At 49.0% G+C, this 17,103-nt stretch overlaps 1 protein-coding gene across 5 annotated transcripts; it reads left to right on the plus strand.

Annotated features, from left to right (window-relative positions):
• Positions 1-5,103: 5,103 nt before the first annotated feature.
• Positions 5,104-12,585, plus strand: LOC136332072 (sialic acid-binding Ig-like lectin 5). Of its 5 annotated transcripts, XM_066271335.1 has the most exons (9): positions 5,104-5,194; positions 5,272-5,649; positions 5,867-6,145; positions 6,407-6,454; positions 6,694-6,951; positions 7,015-7,323; positions 7,540-7,639; positions 8,843-8,924; positions 12,063-12,585. In XM_066271335.1, exons 1-9 carry the CDS (start codon positions 5,158-5,160, stop codon positions 12,255-12,257), a joined length of 1,686 nt encoding a protein of 561 aa, XP_066127432.1. In that variant the 5' UTR covers positions 5,104-5,157; the 3' UTR covers positions 12,258-12,585. The 5 variants fall into 5 exon arrangements, 4 of the variants coding, with proteins under 4 accessions (XP_066127432.1, XP_066127429.1, XP_066127430.1 ...); XR_010730591.1 differs by lacking the exon at positions 7,015-7,323 and having other exon boundaries at positions 6,694-6,947; positions 12,063-12,118; XM_066271332.1 differs by lacking the exon at positions 7,015-7,323.
• Positions 12,586-17,103: the final 4,518 nt, after the last annotated feature.

The following is a 17,103-nucleotide window of genomic DNA, read 5'->3' on the forward strand; positions in this document are numbered from 1 at the left end:
GCAGGTCTGTCCCTCTCTACAGGGAAGTTCAGTGATTGGCCCCGAGTTCCAGATGGGGCTGGGCTCTTTGCCCGGCCTGGGGTTCAAGCTAACATGACTGGACTCTGAGCCGATTTCTTGTTTGCTGTGCAGGTGTGTAGGTCCTCGAAGAACAAGGCCAACATCCTGACTGATTCTTTTTTTGTGAAGATGGGTCCGACATGTGGACACAAAGTCTAGAGGGATAGCCATGGAACATCCATGTCACCTTCTTTCTAAAAACTCTGGACTCACCTGTCTCAATTATACCCTTGGAATTTTTATTTCTGGTGTCTGAATGATAAGGAGGAGAGTTAATACCATTGAGAGATGATTGTGTATTACTTTTGTTTTCTGAGAGACAGGACTACCGCACCAAGCAGGACCCTGGGGAAGCACTGGGCCCCTTGGGAAGCAGATGCAGGTGTGGGGATCCCAGCCAGAGCCTTTATTGGGGTTTCCATGGGAAAGACAAGGGAAGGCAGGGTGAGCATTGAGGATCAGCTGGAATGAATAAATCTAGGGGTCTGGCCTGTGGGGAGGTCCCTGTGTGTCTGGTCCCAGGTCCTGGGAGATTTAGGGCAGGCAGGGTGGCTGGGGACCATGGGCTCAGGGTGGGTTGGTTTGCATCTGAAAGGCTGTTCCTGGCAGAGGTCTCGGCTGTCTCTGGGAACCAGCTCGCCCTGGGCGGAGCTACGTCACCTTGGCCACAAAGCTGATTAAGGTGTGAAAGCATCATGAGACACAGACAACAGAAAACAAGTAAAACCCACCCACTGACTGCTGCTTGTTTCTGCCTGTGCCTCTCCCATTGGACTTGTCCTGTGTGTGTGCTGGTCCTGCACACCCACCCCCTGCTCCTCTTTCTATCCCCAGGCCCCAGAAGGGACAGTATTCAGGACCTTATCCTCTTGTTGCCCAGAAGTTACCTGGTCAACACCTGAGTTTCTTGTCTCCCAAACTGCCCTGTCAGTGTAGACATCACACAGTAGAGTTAGGAGCACAGCTCTTCTGTCCCGGTTCAAAGATGCCTACCATGTAATAGTTACTATAAAGCATCTTGACCCTGGTCTGTTGGTTCAGCTGTAGAACATCCACCTGGTGTGTGGGTGTCCCCTTTTCGATTCATGGTCAGGGCACACAGGAGAAGCAACCGTCTGCTTCTCCACCCTTCTCCCTTCTCTCTCTCTCTCTCTTTCCCTCTCCCTCTCCCTCTCTCTCTCTGTCTCTATCCCACAACCATGGCTGGAGTTATTTGAGGAAGTTGGCCCAGGGTGCTGAGGATGGCTCCTGCCTCAGACGCTTAAAATAGCTCCAAAGAAACGCCCCAGATGAGCAGAGCATCCCCCCTAGTGAACTTTCTGAATGGATCCCTGTTGGGGCGCATGTGGGAGTCTATCTCTCTGCCTCTCAACTCTCACTTAGTTTAAAAAAATCTTAACATTTAATTATACATAAACATTTTATTAAGAAGTAAAACATATTTATTGATTTTCCTATTTAGTGGCTGTGGGAGTTTCTGGTCCAAATTATGGGATTCTGAGATGACTGTGGTTAAGTGATTGTTTTTTGACCAAACATGTAATGAATGAGATTAATGAGTTCATTCTTCTCCTCAGGAGGGAAGCACTGAGTCTAGATTGAAAATGCACAAAACAGAATCCAAGTTAGTTTAGCTCCTGAAAGAACCAGCCAATCCCCCCCTGCTCCCTGAGGACTCGCACCTCTCAGAGTCAGGGTAGGGACCCCGAGGTGCTGGTTCCCCACTGAGAGGTTCTCCTGGGAGATCTGTGTAGTGTTTATATACATAAGTGTTATTAGATCTAGTTGACAGAACACTGCTAGTTTCAGGTGTCCATCATGTGATTAGATAAGTTACATATTGCGATTGCTCACCACGCTGTGTCTCTTACCCCTCATCCCCACACACAGTTACACACTTATTTTCTTGTGAGGGGAACGTTTAACAATTTTCTATCTTAACAACGTCCTCCATTAGCAAATTTTAAATATACAACACAGTACTACAACTATATTATTATAGTTACTAGTATTAATACTCAGTATTATTAACAACAGTCACCATGCTGTACATTACGTCCGCATAATTTAAATATTGTATAAAGAGAAATTTGCACCTTTGATCACCCTCCCCCGTTGTGCCCATCCCCCACCCTCTGCCTGTGGTAACCTCCAACCTTTACTCTGTGTCTGTGAGTTCAATTTAGGAAACATTTCCAGCTTACGTGAGATCATGTGACATTTGTCTCTCTGTCTCGCTTACTTCACTGAGCATAATGGCCCGTGGTCCATCCACGCTGCTGCAAGCGGCAGGATTTCCATCCTCTCTGTGGCAGAATTGTCTTTCATTCTCTATGTACCACATTTTCTTCGTTTACCTGTGGACACTTACTGCTCACACAACTTGCTACTGTAAAGAACGCTCCACTGAACACGGGGCGCATGTATCTTTTCAAGTTAGTGTTTTTATTTCTTCCAAATAACTACCCAGGAGTGGAGTTGCTGGATCAGATGGCAGCTCTAGTTTTAGTTTTTGAGGAACTGTGTTACTGATTTATATAGCGGCTGCCCCAGTTCACATTCCCAGCAGCAGTGCAACACAGTTCCCCCTTCTCAACATTCTCGCCAACACTTTTTATTTCCTGTCTTCTTTATAATTTCAGTTTGAGATTTGCTAGGCCACCCCGTGATGTGAACTGTGGGGACACAACCATGGAAATCCTGCTGTCTTTAGTCCTTTGCTTTCACAACACAATCTTCTTTGTTATACGTGAGAAGTCCGGGTGGGTGGGGGTGGAGCTGGTTATTTCTTGTTCACCTGGACCCCACAGCACGGTGAGACCAGGTCTTATGGAGCCTAATGTTTATGTAAATGTTAGATTGATGACTGCTTCAAAGACAAAGACAAAACGTGGAACACATGAACATTTCTGAAATGACATCAAGTCATCAAAGCCAGAATGCTCAAAACCAAAATACAAGACAATTCAGAAAAAGTACAGACTATGTTGTTGGCCGTGTGGCACCCCTGTCTGTCACACCTGCACAGCACCTGGTCCCACAGTGCGGACTGATGCTCTTTCATTAAGCCTCTTCGTAAGATAATAATTCTGTCAAATAGTAATTAATGTTAATATTATATTAATAACTTATTTGATATAATATATGAGATAAATAATATATATTTATATAATATAGAGTCTAGAAAGAGAATTCCATTTTTTCTGTGGCATGTTTAATTGACATTTTCTTTTTCTGTTGTGTAGTTTGAGAAATTTACTTTCATACACATAACATGTTACTGAAATGTCTGCACTATTTAAAAATTCACTTTAGGTGGGAAGAGAGAAAGGGAGAGAGAGACAGAGACAGAGAGAAGAAGGGGGGAAGAGCAGGAAACATCAATTCCCATATTTGCTTTGAACAGGAAGCCCAGAGTTTTGAACCAGCGACCTCAGCATTCTAGTTGACGCTTTATCCACTGTGCCACCACTGGTCAGGCTGAAATGTCTGAACTTTCTCACACCATTAAAAATTTAGGAAATTATTATTAAGTTTTATTCTTAATAAAACTTAAAACAGGAGTAGGATAGCAGGTAATTCCCGCACATCACTGAAGTGCTTGCTGGGCTTTGAAATGGGACTGAGCACGTGAGGGCCCTGAAGATGGAGTTTCCTGAGCTGTCAGGTGGCAAATTTTCTGCTCTGTGAGGTCCAGCCTTTGTGATCCCCACAGCATGAAGCAAGATCTTTATTTATACCTCCAATTTTTTTTGTTTGTTTGTTTTTTCTTTTCTTTTTTTTTTAGCGAGTAAGAGAGACACACAGAGATTGAGAGACAGACAAGAAGGGAGAGAGAGAGAAGCATCAATTCATAGTTGTGGCACTTTAGTTGTTCACTGATTGATTGCTTCTCATATGTGCCTTGACCAAGGGGCTCCAGTAAAGCCAGTGACCCCTTGCTCAAGCCAGTGACCTTGATTAAACCAATGACCTTGGGACTCAAGCCAGTGACCATGGGGTCATGTCTATGATCAAATGCTTAGTCTGGCGATCCTGTGCTCAAGGTGATAAGCCCGCACTCAAGCCAGTGACCTCGTGGTTTCCAACCTGGATTCTCAGCATCCCAGGTTGATGCTCTACCCACTGCACCACCACTGGGTCAGGCATCCACCTCCAGTTCTGAGGGAGCCGTGTGCCCATGCTGCGCCACAGATGTTCAGACCCTTGAAGACCAACATGTGTGCACCCCATGTCCCCAGTGCCCCTCAGAGCTAAGGGCTTTATTGCTCAACATTCCCTTGTATTCCACCCTCCCCTGAGGTTGGGTCTACATTGCTTTCTCTCTTGCCAGTACTTGAGTGGTCTACACAATGTTTTTATTATCTTTTTCCAGATTGTTCAATTGTCACAGCTAAAAAATTTTTCCTCAGTGTCACTAGGACATTCTCTGACCGTGATGCTATGCTGGGTGATCTCTCTCTTGAGTTAAACATCACCTGTAAGGTGATCACTTTCAGATTGACATCTGGACAAGAATCTCCACCTCTGGGGCCTCAGTATATCCACTTGCTGTGTCAGGTGATGCAGGAGGTGAGACAGGATGATTTTTTTTTTTAGGTGAGAAGAGTGGTGATAGTGAGACAGACTCCTGCATGTGTCCCGATGGGATCTACCCGGCAACCCTTTCTTGGGCCGATGCTCAAGTACTGAGTGATTTTTAGTGCCTGAGGCTGATGTGCTCCAGCGAAACTAACCTCAGTACCTGGGGCCACACTTGAACTAATTGAACCACTGCTGTGGCAGGAGAAGAGGGTGAGAAGGGGGTAAGAAGCAGAGGGTTGCTTCTCCTATGTGTCCTGTCCAAGAATTGAACCTGGACATTCATATGCTGGGCCAGTGCTCTCTCCACTGAGCCAATGGCCAGGGCTACAGGATGATTTCTCAGACCACACTGCACCCCCTACGGCCTGTGGAGCTGAAGTTCCTCTTTCATGCGTGGTCACAGCTCTCACACCCACAGCTTCCTGTTGGGGCAAACCCTGTTCCACCTCACAGCTGGACATTTTCCTCCTTGACACTGGGACCTGGACCTGCTCTGCCCTGTCAGATGCAGATATGGTGCCCCTGCTGCTGCTGCCCCTGCTGTGGGGGGGTGAGTGGGCCCAGGGAGAGGCGGTACAAAGGTGGGGGAGGGGTGGTGGTTGCAGCTGAGGCTCTGTGTCCCCACAGGGTCCCTGCAGGAGCAGCCAGACTATGAGCTCCGAGTGCAGGAATCGGTGAGGGTGCAGGAGGGTCTGTGCGTCCACGTGCCCTGCTACTTCTCCTACCCACGTTCGTGGTTTTCCTCTGGCACACTCTACACCTACTGGTACCGGGATGGGGACAACACAGGCCATAAAATTCTTGTGGCCACAAACAATGGAGTTAAATCAGTGACGACAGAGTTCCGGAACCGATTCCTCCTCGCAGACCCCAAGACCAACGATTGTTCCCTGAGCATCAGAGACGCCAGGATGAGAGACACAGGAACCTACTTCTTCCGAGTGGAGAAAGAAAATTGTGGAAATTACAGTTACAAAGAAAAGAAGCTGAAATTGCAGGTGACAGGTATAAGTGGGGCCCAAATAGGACCCAGGGAATTGGGACCAGGTCTAGGAACAAGAACAGGACACTGGGACACTCCCTGATCCTGGCCTTGGGCCCAGGGTTGTCATTAGGGGCACATGACCTGGGTGTGCTTGGACCTGAATCATGGGCTCCTCTTAGGGTCACACTCTGGGTCTCCAAACACAGTGGTTCAAGCGCCTCCCTCTCTCCTCCTCAGCCCTGACAGACAAACCCGACATCCATATTCCGGAGCTTCTGGAGGCCGACCGCTCCACACAGCTGACCTGCAGCCTGCCAGGGGCCTGCGAAGGAGGAGGCCCTCTCACGTTCTCCTGGGTAGGGGGTGCTCTTGACTCGCTGAACCCTCAGACCCTCCACTCCTCAGTGCTCATCTTCACCCCGAAGCCCCAGGACCATGGCACCAACCTCACCTGTCAGGTCAAATGCGCAGGATCTTCAGTGATCACACAGAGAACCGTCTGGCTCAATGTCTTCTGTGAGTGTCTGAGGGATGGCTGGGTCCCTCGTGGTAGAGCAGCTGTTGTGTGTACCTGTGTGTGAGTGTGTGTGTGTGAGTGTGTGTGTGTGTGTAGAGGAGGCTGAGCTAGAGGACACTCGTGCATGGATCTGAGTGTAGGTGGGGGATGGGCAGAAGGACAGCAACCCCACCTTCCTGGATGTCTCCACTTTCCTTGGGTTCAGGGTGACTTCCATCCACTCCTCCCCTCTGAAGCGGGGCCATGTCTTTCTGTCCCAGATGCCCCCCGGCACCTCATCATAGGCATCTCCTTCAGAAATGTCACAGGTAGGAAAGGACCTTGCCCCAGTGAGGCTGGGATGTATCATTGGGTCAACCACGGAGCAAAGGGCTGAATCTGAGTTTCAATGGGTCAGATGTGAGAAAGACAAGAATGAAAATCATCACCCCCTCTCCCTCACCTCTTGTGTGTGGATGCTGGCAGTTGTGTTTCATACCTCTTTCTCCTTTTCTTACTTTCTTTCTCTTTTCTCTTTCTCTCCCTATTTGAATTTCTCTCCCCAAAGCCCTTAAAATTCTGCAAACAATCTCCTCCCTTACCATCCTGGAGGGCGAGGCTGTGCGGCTGCTCTGTGTGGCTGACAGCAACCCCCCTGCAGAGCTGAGCTGGTTCCGGGGGTCCCCAGCCCTGAATGCCACCCCCATCTCCAGCACCGCGACCCTGGAGCTGCTCCACGTGGGGACTGAGGAAGAAGGGGAGTTCTCCTGCCGGGCTCGGCACCCGCTGGGCTCCCAGACTCTGTCTCTCAGCCTCTCCGTGGTCCGTGAGTGTGGTGACACCTGGGGGCAGGTCACTTGGGTACTGAGGAGGGCCAGAGGCACTGCAGGTCTTTGTACTTGCTCCCCGCTGACTCCCCCTGAGCTGCCGGGCCACTCCTGCTCCTGGGAGGACCAGGGTCTGCACTGCAGCTGCTCCTCCCGAGCCCAGCCGGCCCCCTCCCTGCGCTGGCGGCTGGGGGCGGGGCTGCTGGAGGGGAACCACAGCAATGCCTCCTGCAGGGTCACCTCCCGCTCGGCGGGGCCCTGGGCCAACAGCTCCCTGAGCCTCAGCCGGGAGCTCAGCGCTGGCCTCAGACTCAGCTGCGAGGCCAGCAATGTCCACGGGACCCAGAGCGCCGCTGTCCTGCTGCTGACCCGTTGGGGCCTTTTGGGAGCAGAGTCTTTGGGAGAAAGCAATGGATAAAAGAGACAATGGAGCAGAGGGGAGCAAGGCGGTGACCTGGATGAAAGTGATTGATGGCACAGGTCCCTCTACTAGTAGCTGATCAAAACCTACAGCCGGTTCTGGAAGGAGTGGCGGAGACAGGAGACTGAGTCCTGTGTTGGGTGGTCTCACGCCCTCTCCTCTGCAGGGAAGTCCGTGTCCCAGGCAGGAGTGGTTCCTGCGGCTCTTGGAGGTGCTGGTGTCATGGCCCTGCTGTCCCTGTGCTTGTGTCTCCTGTTCCTTTACATGTAAGACTGTGATGGTGTGTGTATGCGTGTGTGTATGTGTGTGTGGGCATGAGGGGTGAGGGGAGCGGGGGGTATAATAGGGAGCTGTTTTTTAGGGAGAAATGTGAGAACACTGGATCTAACTAAAAGAAAGCTGTGACATGCAGAGGGGACTTTTTTGGTGCGAGTTGAGATGGGAAAATAACTGTATTGAGGTAAAATTTTTATATATAAAGTGTACAATTCCAAGTGTTTTAGTTCAGTCACAGTTGTGCACCATCACAACAGTCAATTATAAAACTTTTTATTGCCTTATCGGGTGGTGGCGCAGTGGATAGAGCGTTGGACTGGGATGCAGAGGACCCAGGTTCGAGACCCCGAGGTCGCCAGCTTGAGCACGGGCTCATCTGGTTAGAGCAAAAAGCTCAGCAGCTTGGACCCAAGGTCGCTAGCTCCAGCAAGGGGTTACTCGGTCTGCTGAAGGCACGCAGTCAAGGCACATATGAGAAAGCAATCAATGAACAACTAAGGTGTTGCAACGCGCAATGAAAAACTAATGATTGATGCTTCTCATCTCTCTCCATTTCTGTCTGTCTGTCCCTGTCTATCCCTCTCTCTGACTCACTCTCTGTCTCTGTAAAAAAATAAACAAATAAAGCTTTAAAATAAAACTTTTTATTAGCTCCAAATGAAAGAAAAAAACTTTTCCATATTTTTAAATTGTCATTGGGCTTCCATTCTCCCCACTAGCCTCAACAGCTACTGATCCATTTTCTGTCTCAGGACTTGCCTGTTCTGCACAGTTCATGTGAATGGACTCATTCAGTACATGGTCCTTTCTTTCATAGAGCATGGTATTGTCAAGGGTCCTGTGTCAGTACTTTATTCCTTTTTTTCCAAATAATATTCTGTGGTATGGACAGGGGACATTTTATTTGTCCATTCATTCATTGATGGACATTTGGGTTGGTTCTTTCTGGCTTTCATGAATAACACTGTTGGGTTCACTTATGTACAAAGTACTACATGGAGATGGGGATTTTGTGATAAAATTCAGTCTTGGCCAAACACCTGGTCATCCAGGAGGACTGAATACTCACTTGCATGTCCGGAGGGGGTCCGAGTCTGGTCCTAGGGTCTGGGTGCCTCAGTCATCTTGTCAGGGAGTGGGGGCCCCTGCCCACCTGTGCCTGAGCCACTCTGGCTGCTGACTTCTTCCCTTAGAGTGAGAGCCCGCAGGAAGCCAGCGGCCGAGAGACCTCGGGTCAGGGATGGTGAGGACCCTGTCGTGGGCACAGCCACCTGGGTGAGTGATGGGGGTGTCTTCTCATGCAGTGGGGGGGGGAGGCTGGGCATGTCCATCCAATGAGTCCAGACTGAGCTCCTCAGCATCTCCCTGGACCCACCCCTCTGTGGTCAGCCGGACAGATAGCTGGGAGCTGACTTCCTTCCATCTCCCGGAGCCCACGGTCAGTCTCCTTCCCACCCTGCTGACCACTGAGCCCACCTCCCTATGCTGGGTACAGGCTGTCAGAACCACCTCTCCAAAACTGTTACTTTGTACCCATTCTGGGAATAGTACAGCCCTCTCTTTATCTCAGTTTCCTTATCTGTAAATGAGGATAAGAGTATCATTGATACTGGATTTCTGTGGGAATAAAATGTGATTAGTAAGCACTCACTTTGATGTAATCAATTATAGTGTTACAAAATTTTAAATGAATGAGTAAACTGTTCAGTTCATAAGAGATACCATATTTCCCCACATATAAGATGCTCCCATGTATAAGATGCACCTTAATTTTGGGGCTCAAAATTTGAACTAAAAAGTATTACATAAAGTTATTGAACTCAAGTTTTAAAAAAATTTTTTAAAGACTTTATTCATTTTATTTTATTTTATTTATTTATTTATTTTTACTTTTGTGAAGCTGGAAACGGGGAGGCAGTCAGACAGACTCCCGCATGTGCCCGACCAGGATCCACCCGGCATGCCCACCAGGGGGCGATGCTCTGCCCCTCCTGGGCGTCACTCTGTCATGACCAGAGCCACTCTAGCACCTGGGGCAGAGGCCAAGGAGCCATCCCCAGCGCCCAGGCCATCTTTTTGCTCCAATGGAGCCTCGGCTGCGGGAGGGGAAGAGAGAGACAGAGAGGAAGGAGGGGGGAGGGGGGGAGAAGCAGATGGGCGCTTCTCCTGTGTGCCCTGGCCGGGAATCGAACCCAGGACTCCTACACGCCAAGCCGACGCTCTACCACTGTGCCAACCAGCCAGGGCCAAGACTTTATTCATTTTAGAAAGGAGAGAGACAGAGAGAGAGAAAAGGGAGGAGCAGGAAGCATCAACTCCCATATGTGCCTTGACCAGGCAAGCCCAGGTTTTGGACCGGCAACCTCAGCATTCCAGGTTGACACTTTATCCACTACACCACCACAGGTCAGGCAGACTCAAGTTTTATTCCTCATAAAATTTGTACAAATCCTCATCACTGTCAAAACTCCCATCCATTAGCTTGTCCTCCTTTGTGTCTGATGACAAATCACTGTCTTCATATATTGTCTTGTCCTCAGTTCCATCTATGGCATTTGAAATGCCACACTACTTAAGTGACTTGACAACGACCTCAATCTTGATATTGTCCCAGGACCTTTTCACCCAGGTACAAACTTATCCTATAGTTGGTTTCTTCACTGTTCCTGCTGGTGTCAAATTGTTCCCAGAAGACTTCATCCATTGGTTCCATTCATCTCTCATAGCAGCTTTAAAGGGTTTGTTAATGCTGATATCAGGTGGTTAGAGCTGGGATGTCAAACCTCCAGGTATGACGGCAAGTTTTGTTTTTTACTCTGGAGCAGTCTTCTTTGTATTTTTTGTTGTGTGTGCCCTGAATTGATCAAGCACAAATAGGGCAGGTTTGAGTAAGAGCCCACCTGGTCTCCTTCTCCAAACTTTCTCAAACCAGATCTTCATCCCATCCTGATCCATCCAACCCTTGTCATGATTGTGGACAATCACTCCTCAAGGAATGTCTTCTTTTGGCATTGTTTTGAGTTTTAAAATCAGCACAGGAGGCAGCTTGGTTCCGTCGGCACAACCAGCTAGGACAGCTGTACAATGGCTCTTTTCATGTCCACTTGGACTCACAGTTTGTTTTCACCCCTTCTAATCAACAGTTCTGATACTTGGGACATCAAATTGAAGGGGGACTCCATCCATATTTTCAGTCTGTCCCAAATCAAACTGATGTGTCTTCCAACATTAAATGATAAAATGATGAAATTCAAGGACCTTCTGCTCATAACTTTCAGGCATCTTCTGGGCAAGTCTGGCACACGTACACATGCTTAGTCCATCCTGTTTCATGAACCCGAAGCACCAGTTGTGTCCTCCTTTGAAATCAGTAACTTCTTTTTCATTAGCAATTCTTCTTGCCTCATGCTGAACCATCTTTGTGGACATAGAAATTCCATTGCCCTTTGCTCTTCGATCCATATCGTCAATTCCCTTGCTAAATCAGGCCATTTTGCTGACTTGCCTTTCATGGCCTTCTTCTGCCATGGGGTTTTCAGTAGGGTTTCTTCTTCCCATAGCCAGTCTCAGATTGATTTCTCAGTTGGAGAAGGGCCAAATTTGCATTCAGCAGCACAATTTCCACTCACTTTTGCAAACTGGATCACTTTTTTTTTTGTATTTTTCTGAAGTTAGAAGCAGGGAGGCAGTCAGACTCCCGCATGCGCTTAACTGGGTTCTGCCCAGCATGCCCACCAAGGGGTGATGCTCTGCCCATCTGGGGCATTGCTCCATTGCAGCCAGAGCCATTCTAGCACCTGAGGTGAAGCCATGGAGCCATCCTCAGCACCTGGGCCAACTTTGCTCCAATGGAGCCTTGGCTGTGGGAGGGGAAGAGAGAGACAGAGAGGAAGGAGAGGAGGAAGGATGGAGAAGCAGATGGGCGCTTCTCCTGTGTGCCCTGACTGGGAATCACACCTGGGACTTTCACATGTCGGGCTGACGCTCTACTGCTGAGCTAATCGGGCAGGGCCCTGGATCACTTTTATTGTGTATGAAAATATTTCCTGAGCCATTTCTGGGCAGAACATGGCAAAACATAACCTACCGTAGTATACCGGTAACAGGTGCTCAATAATGAGCGCAAAGACAACAACTGAGAAAAAGTGAGAAATGCAAATAAAAAAATCTACAACAATGAGTGCAAAAACAAGCAGGAAAAAGTGGGAAATGCAAGTAAAAAACTATAACCACTGTATAAGATTCACCCAGTTTTTTTTATAACAAAAATTTTTAAAAGGCTGTGTCTAATACATGGGGAAATATGGTATGTGTGGACGAAGAGGATGAATAAAAGTGCTCCAACAGCCCAAATTCCCCTTGGGACCATGTCTGCCTTATTCTTCTCTGACTCCCTTCTTCCCCTTCACTCAGAGTTGTAAGCAAAAGTCCAGCACAGAGAGGCTCCCAGACCAAGCATCATCCGCTGAGGACGCCCCTCCATCAGAGGAGCAGCAGGAGCTCCAGTACGCCAACGTCAACTTTCACAGAATGAAACCACAGGAGCCTCAGGACCAGGGGGCCACCAGCTCCCCTGAGTACTCAGAGATCAAGAAGACAAGAAAGTGAGGACTCGCTCAGAGCTTGGTCCTGGCCGCAGGCATCACGGCCTCTCCGGGGGAAGAAAGAAGTCAGGAGTAACTGATGCAACAGGAGGAGACCTTGTGACAATATCAACATTAACTACTGCGTGAGCGTCCCCAGGCAGGGCAGAGAAGACAGCTGACGGGATGACAGTGACTTGGGCTCACATACAGGCTTCAGTGCTCCCTAAGGCATTGTCATGAGGTGACTCACTTCATTTCTGCCCCTCAGTTTCCCTTTCTGTACAGCAGAGATCATGAATTCTACTCAAATGTGTTTGTGAGCATGAAATAAATTAACACATGGAAATCAACCAACAGAGCGCCTGATCCAGGCGTGTGTTCAGGGCTTGCTGGTCTCTTTTTCTGAACAGGAAGGTCCTGCTGGCAAGTTCTCTTGAACCCTGGGACGACCAGGCACCGAGGACAGGGTGTCAACTTGTTGGTTTCATTTCCCATTCCAGAACGCTTCAAAGCCTCCTCAGGAAAAGACCAATCCTTTGGTCTGGTGTTTGGTTCATGATAGGGTATCCTATGTCTCACCTTCCCTGCCCATTCTTTCAGCACCTCCTGACCCCAGTCTCTTCCCTGTCCCATTTATGGACCCACAGGGATCTTTCCAATAGTCTATTGATCATAAGCAAAATCTAACTAGGCATTTCATCCCCCAAAAGGACTTATTCTGGGAAATGAATGGGTTAAGATGCAGTCCGTGCAGCCATGGTGAGCCACATGCACAGACTGGGTGAGGTAGAAGCAGGTTGGAAGTCTTTTTGCAGAAGGGATGAGGACGTTCATGGGGAGGGGCTGTTGGGACCCCAGAGCTCTGCTGTAACCATAGAGATTTTCTGTAGTGGTCTCATCAGTACATCAGTTGTGAGAGCGCCTCCCACAGGCCCTCCCAATTCCTGTCTGGGATAAGGTCTCTTGTAACTTTGGACAAGCCAGCCAGAGAGCTGACCCTCATTCTCTCGTACACTAATCTCTTCCTGGCTCCTTCACCTTAGACGTTACATCACAGACATCCTCCTGTGGCATTTATCTACTCACCCTCCCTCTCCTCTTGGTCCTTCTTCCTTAACCTTCCCCGCAGGTTCCTAAAAAGCCTTTGCTTTTCGAGGCTCCTCCCCTGTAGGCCACCCCCTTGCTCTCGTCTGGCGTACACCTCCTGTCCTTCTCACCTGAGTTCACGGACAGACGTGGGTTGAGAAGATGGACTGAAGAAAGAGCTCATAGTCTTCCTCCTCCACAGTTGAACTAATTTACTTTTTAAAAAGAAAGCTGTACAACAAAAATGGTCAAAATTTTACCAGCGGTATTATAGCATAAGTGCCTAACAAGAAGCTATTTTGATTGTTACCAAAAATGAAAACATGTGATGAAGACATTTTGGACACAGTCAATAGATAACAGACTAAAAGGAGAAATCAGCAAGATATGCCTCCAACGAGAGAGAATTGGATGTGGGGTAACAGGGAATAGCAGTTGGAAGGACCTACTTGAGTAAAGGCTGGGAGATGTGGTATGGCCTGTCTTGTCCTGAAATTGTGAGGGGAAGTGTGGCCAAGGCTGGGTAAATGCAGGAGAGCCATTAGTCCTGGTAGAAATGAAACAGTCCAGCTCCCCAAAGGTCCTTCCCATCCTCACAACAACTCCAAGGTCCCCTTGGCAATGGTGTCCTGTCCCATTATACAGATAAGAGGACTGAGGCTCCACAGAATGTCCTGGTTCACTCTGAGGGCAGTGTCCCATCCGCTCTGCTCCCTGCTGCATGTCTAGCACCTAGCACAGTGCACAGCCATGGCAAATGCACAGATTTATGACTGAGTGTTTCAAGTAGCTTAACCTCCCCTCAAATTTAGAATATTTTGTAAGGTGAACTCCTATATTGCTGGTACCAGGGAGAAAGTACACAGACAGCTAACAGTGTCCTGCCTGTGTGCTGTAAACACATTTGATCAGTAGTATTTCTTCTGCTCATTATCAGCATCAGCACATTGTTCTTCCTCATGCCTGGCTTCCTGCCCAGCCCCCTTCTTCTGCTTAGCTGGATTAACCATCCCCCAAACTGCTCTCTCTGTAGTCACATGGAGATCTTAATTCTTAATGGTGGCTGAACTAGCTCGGTAGATCCCCTAAGATATGAAGCAATTCACTGGGGAACTTCCTCTTTCAGGGACAGTCCAGTGGCAAATGCGTAGTGGAATACGCCCCTTCAGTAACAGAGAGCACGTTGCTGGCACCACAAGTTTGAAAGAGTAAGGCCACCAGAGGGGTGAGAGGAAAAGCGTGGAGATGAGCCCAGCCCACTCCCACGGCTTCTTCTGACTCCTTTCCAAGAGGGAGTCACCCTTTCCGAAGTCCCTCTGACTAAAGTGCCCTGCAGGCTTAAGGCTCGGAACCTTGGGCTTGTGAATTGGGGTCTTTGGCAGAGTTGAGCCCAGAGTGCTCCAGAACCAGGACAGAGCCAACTTTTCGTCGAGGAGCTCCCAGGTCTGGCAGGGTGGATGGCGCGCCCCCTGGAGGCAGAGCCTTGACCTGTCTCAGCAGGGTAATAAGGCTGGTGACATTCTGACATACAAGACAGAGCTGCAGCCAAACTGCTTCTTAGCCTCCCACTGAACACCTCCTTATCTTAGAAAGGAGGACACTTAGCTCCAGAGACACAATGCATTTGTCAGAGGTCATTGAGTTCCTTGCCCCTCAGGGCTGACTCTCCCCTCACCCTCTCCAAAACCCGTCTATGTCACACTGCTGCCCTCCCTCCCTCACAGCAGTGAGTGATCTTTTGCTTTTGTTTTTAATCTATTTCTTATATTGTGACAGAGTTCTGGGTAACAGAAAGCATAATCTGTGTTCTTTTACTTTTTTTATAATTCTTTTTTTTTTAAATTCTGTGTTCCTTTTCTGTGCCTGGCAGTATGCCAAGTCCTGATCAGCTCAAACAGAGAAATGAAGCAACAGAAGTCTGGTTGAGATACTGTGTTTGTGGCAAAAAATAGACTTTAAGCTTTAATTCACTCTACATGGAGGGTAAGTATTCAGATTGGGGAAAGGATGCTGTGGCCTCAGTGGACCACAGCATGGAGAGAGTTGTCCTGAAAGGCAGAGCAAGCCAGGCAAGGTCAGGGGGAGGTGGGGTAAGTGAAGGAGAGGGAGATTCAGTAGATACCACAAAGAGGGGAGCACTTGTGGGCTGGAAGAACTGTTTAGAAGTTAGCAGCAGTCATGCTAAAGGTGTGAGTGCCAGGCTCATAGGAACCCTGAGAATGGGCTGAGAGCCACCCACAAGTCCAATGGCTTTCTAAATTCAAACTGAAACCAGAAATCCACAAACAGCACACACCCATCTGGGCTGAAGTCAGGGCCACTGTTCTCAGTCTGGCCTCTGACCATGAGGGGCCCTCGTGATGGGTATGAGTTCAGCCATGCCTTGTTGAGGCTTCCTGTGCGACCAGGCCTGGGCTGTGGGCAGAGCAGAGACAGGGTTCAGTATCAGTTAGGATTTGGCCCCTGACGCTGCTGCTCCCAGAGGGATGTTCCGAGTATTCTGTGAGAACAGAGAGAGACCAGGCTCCCTGCGTTCTTTGAGGGAGGTGGGGATGAACACCTGAGACAGGTGACATGAGTGGGGAGCGGCATGGAAAGGGGTCACCCTGACAGGTTATCACAAGACTTGGGGCAGAGGAACTCAACTTTCATTTTTTGTTTGCCAAGAAGGGGGCTTCTGAGAGAGGGGAGGTTTTGGGTGAAGCCCAATCCAGCAAGAACCCTAGTTGTCCACTGCTCCTGCAGCTGTGCCTGATCACCTGAGAAAAGGGACTGATTCAGTGATGTCAGGGGTCCAGGACTTGCTCCCTCCAAGCCCAAGCTGTTGTCGCCAACGCTGCTGTGACAGTGTAGGGGGAAGAGGGACGCAAAACATAGTCCTCTGTCTACCCTGGGTTACAACCTACAGAAGCACAAGGCAGAAGCTGCAGGTGTGAGGACTGGGGACACGGTGTAGAACTGTGTGTTCTCATGCTCTGACCACCTCTTATCCTGAAATTTATGGGTTTACTGTAGAATAGTCTATGCCTTCTAGTTTAAGGAAGAAGCCAACATATAGCATGACCCCTGTGCCCACACAGACCAGGTCAGAGCTGCAGGAGATGACCAATGCCACTGGGATGACTCCACCTCCTTGGACCTTCCAGCTATGACTGCTTCCTGAGAAACAGGTGCCTGGATGGGGAGAGTAGGACGTTGTTTCTTTGAAAGGAGAAGACTGCTTAGGAGATACTGTAATAAACAGAAAATATGACCTCTGAATGGAACGTGTAGGACAGGAGACTTATCCAGAGGATTGGGTTGGCATGAAGGACACTCCTGTTATATTTTCCTGAACTCCAGTCTTTCCCTCTTGTCCCTAGTGCTGATTTGGATACCTGCTATTCACATCCTGGGAACTCTGGGGGAGGATATGGACACAAGGGGACCCTGACCTCTTATACCAGGGCCTGGTAGGGAGTAGGACACCCAAGTTTTACTGGCAAGATTTCACAGAGTCATCCTCGGTCCAACACACATCTAATGATGCTGAAAGGCCTGTGCATCCCTGCACCTTCTCCATCCCTAGATTCCCAGGAGAACTCACATCTGGTTCATGCTGCAGGTGCTGGGAAAGAACCATCCCCACCTGGACGCTTCGATGACCACACAGAACAGAGTGTAACATGGGTGACAGGAGGGCCCGGGAAAGCCACCTCCTCTGAGACCGCCCCGACCAGCAATAGCTCCCTAATCATGAGAGGTGCCAGATGTGGACACGGGGACACCCTCACTCTCTGTGA

This window comes from Saccopteryx bilineata, chromosome 3, assembly GCF_036850765.1.
Source record: "Saccopteryx bilineata isolate mSacBil1 chromosome 3, mSacBil1_pri_phased_curated, whole genome shotgun sequence".
Classification (NCBI taxonomy): domain Eukaryota; kingdom Metazoa; phylum Chordata; class Mammalia; order Chiroptera; family Emballonuridae; genus Saccopteryx; species Saccopteryx bilineata.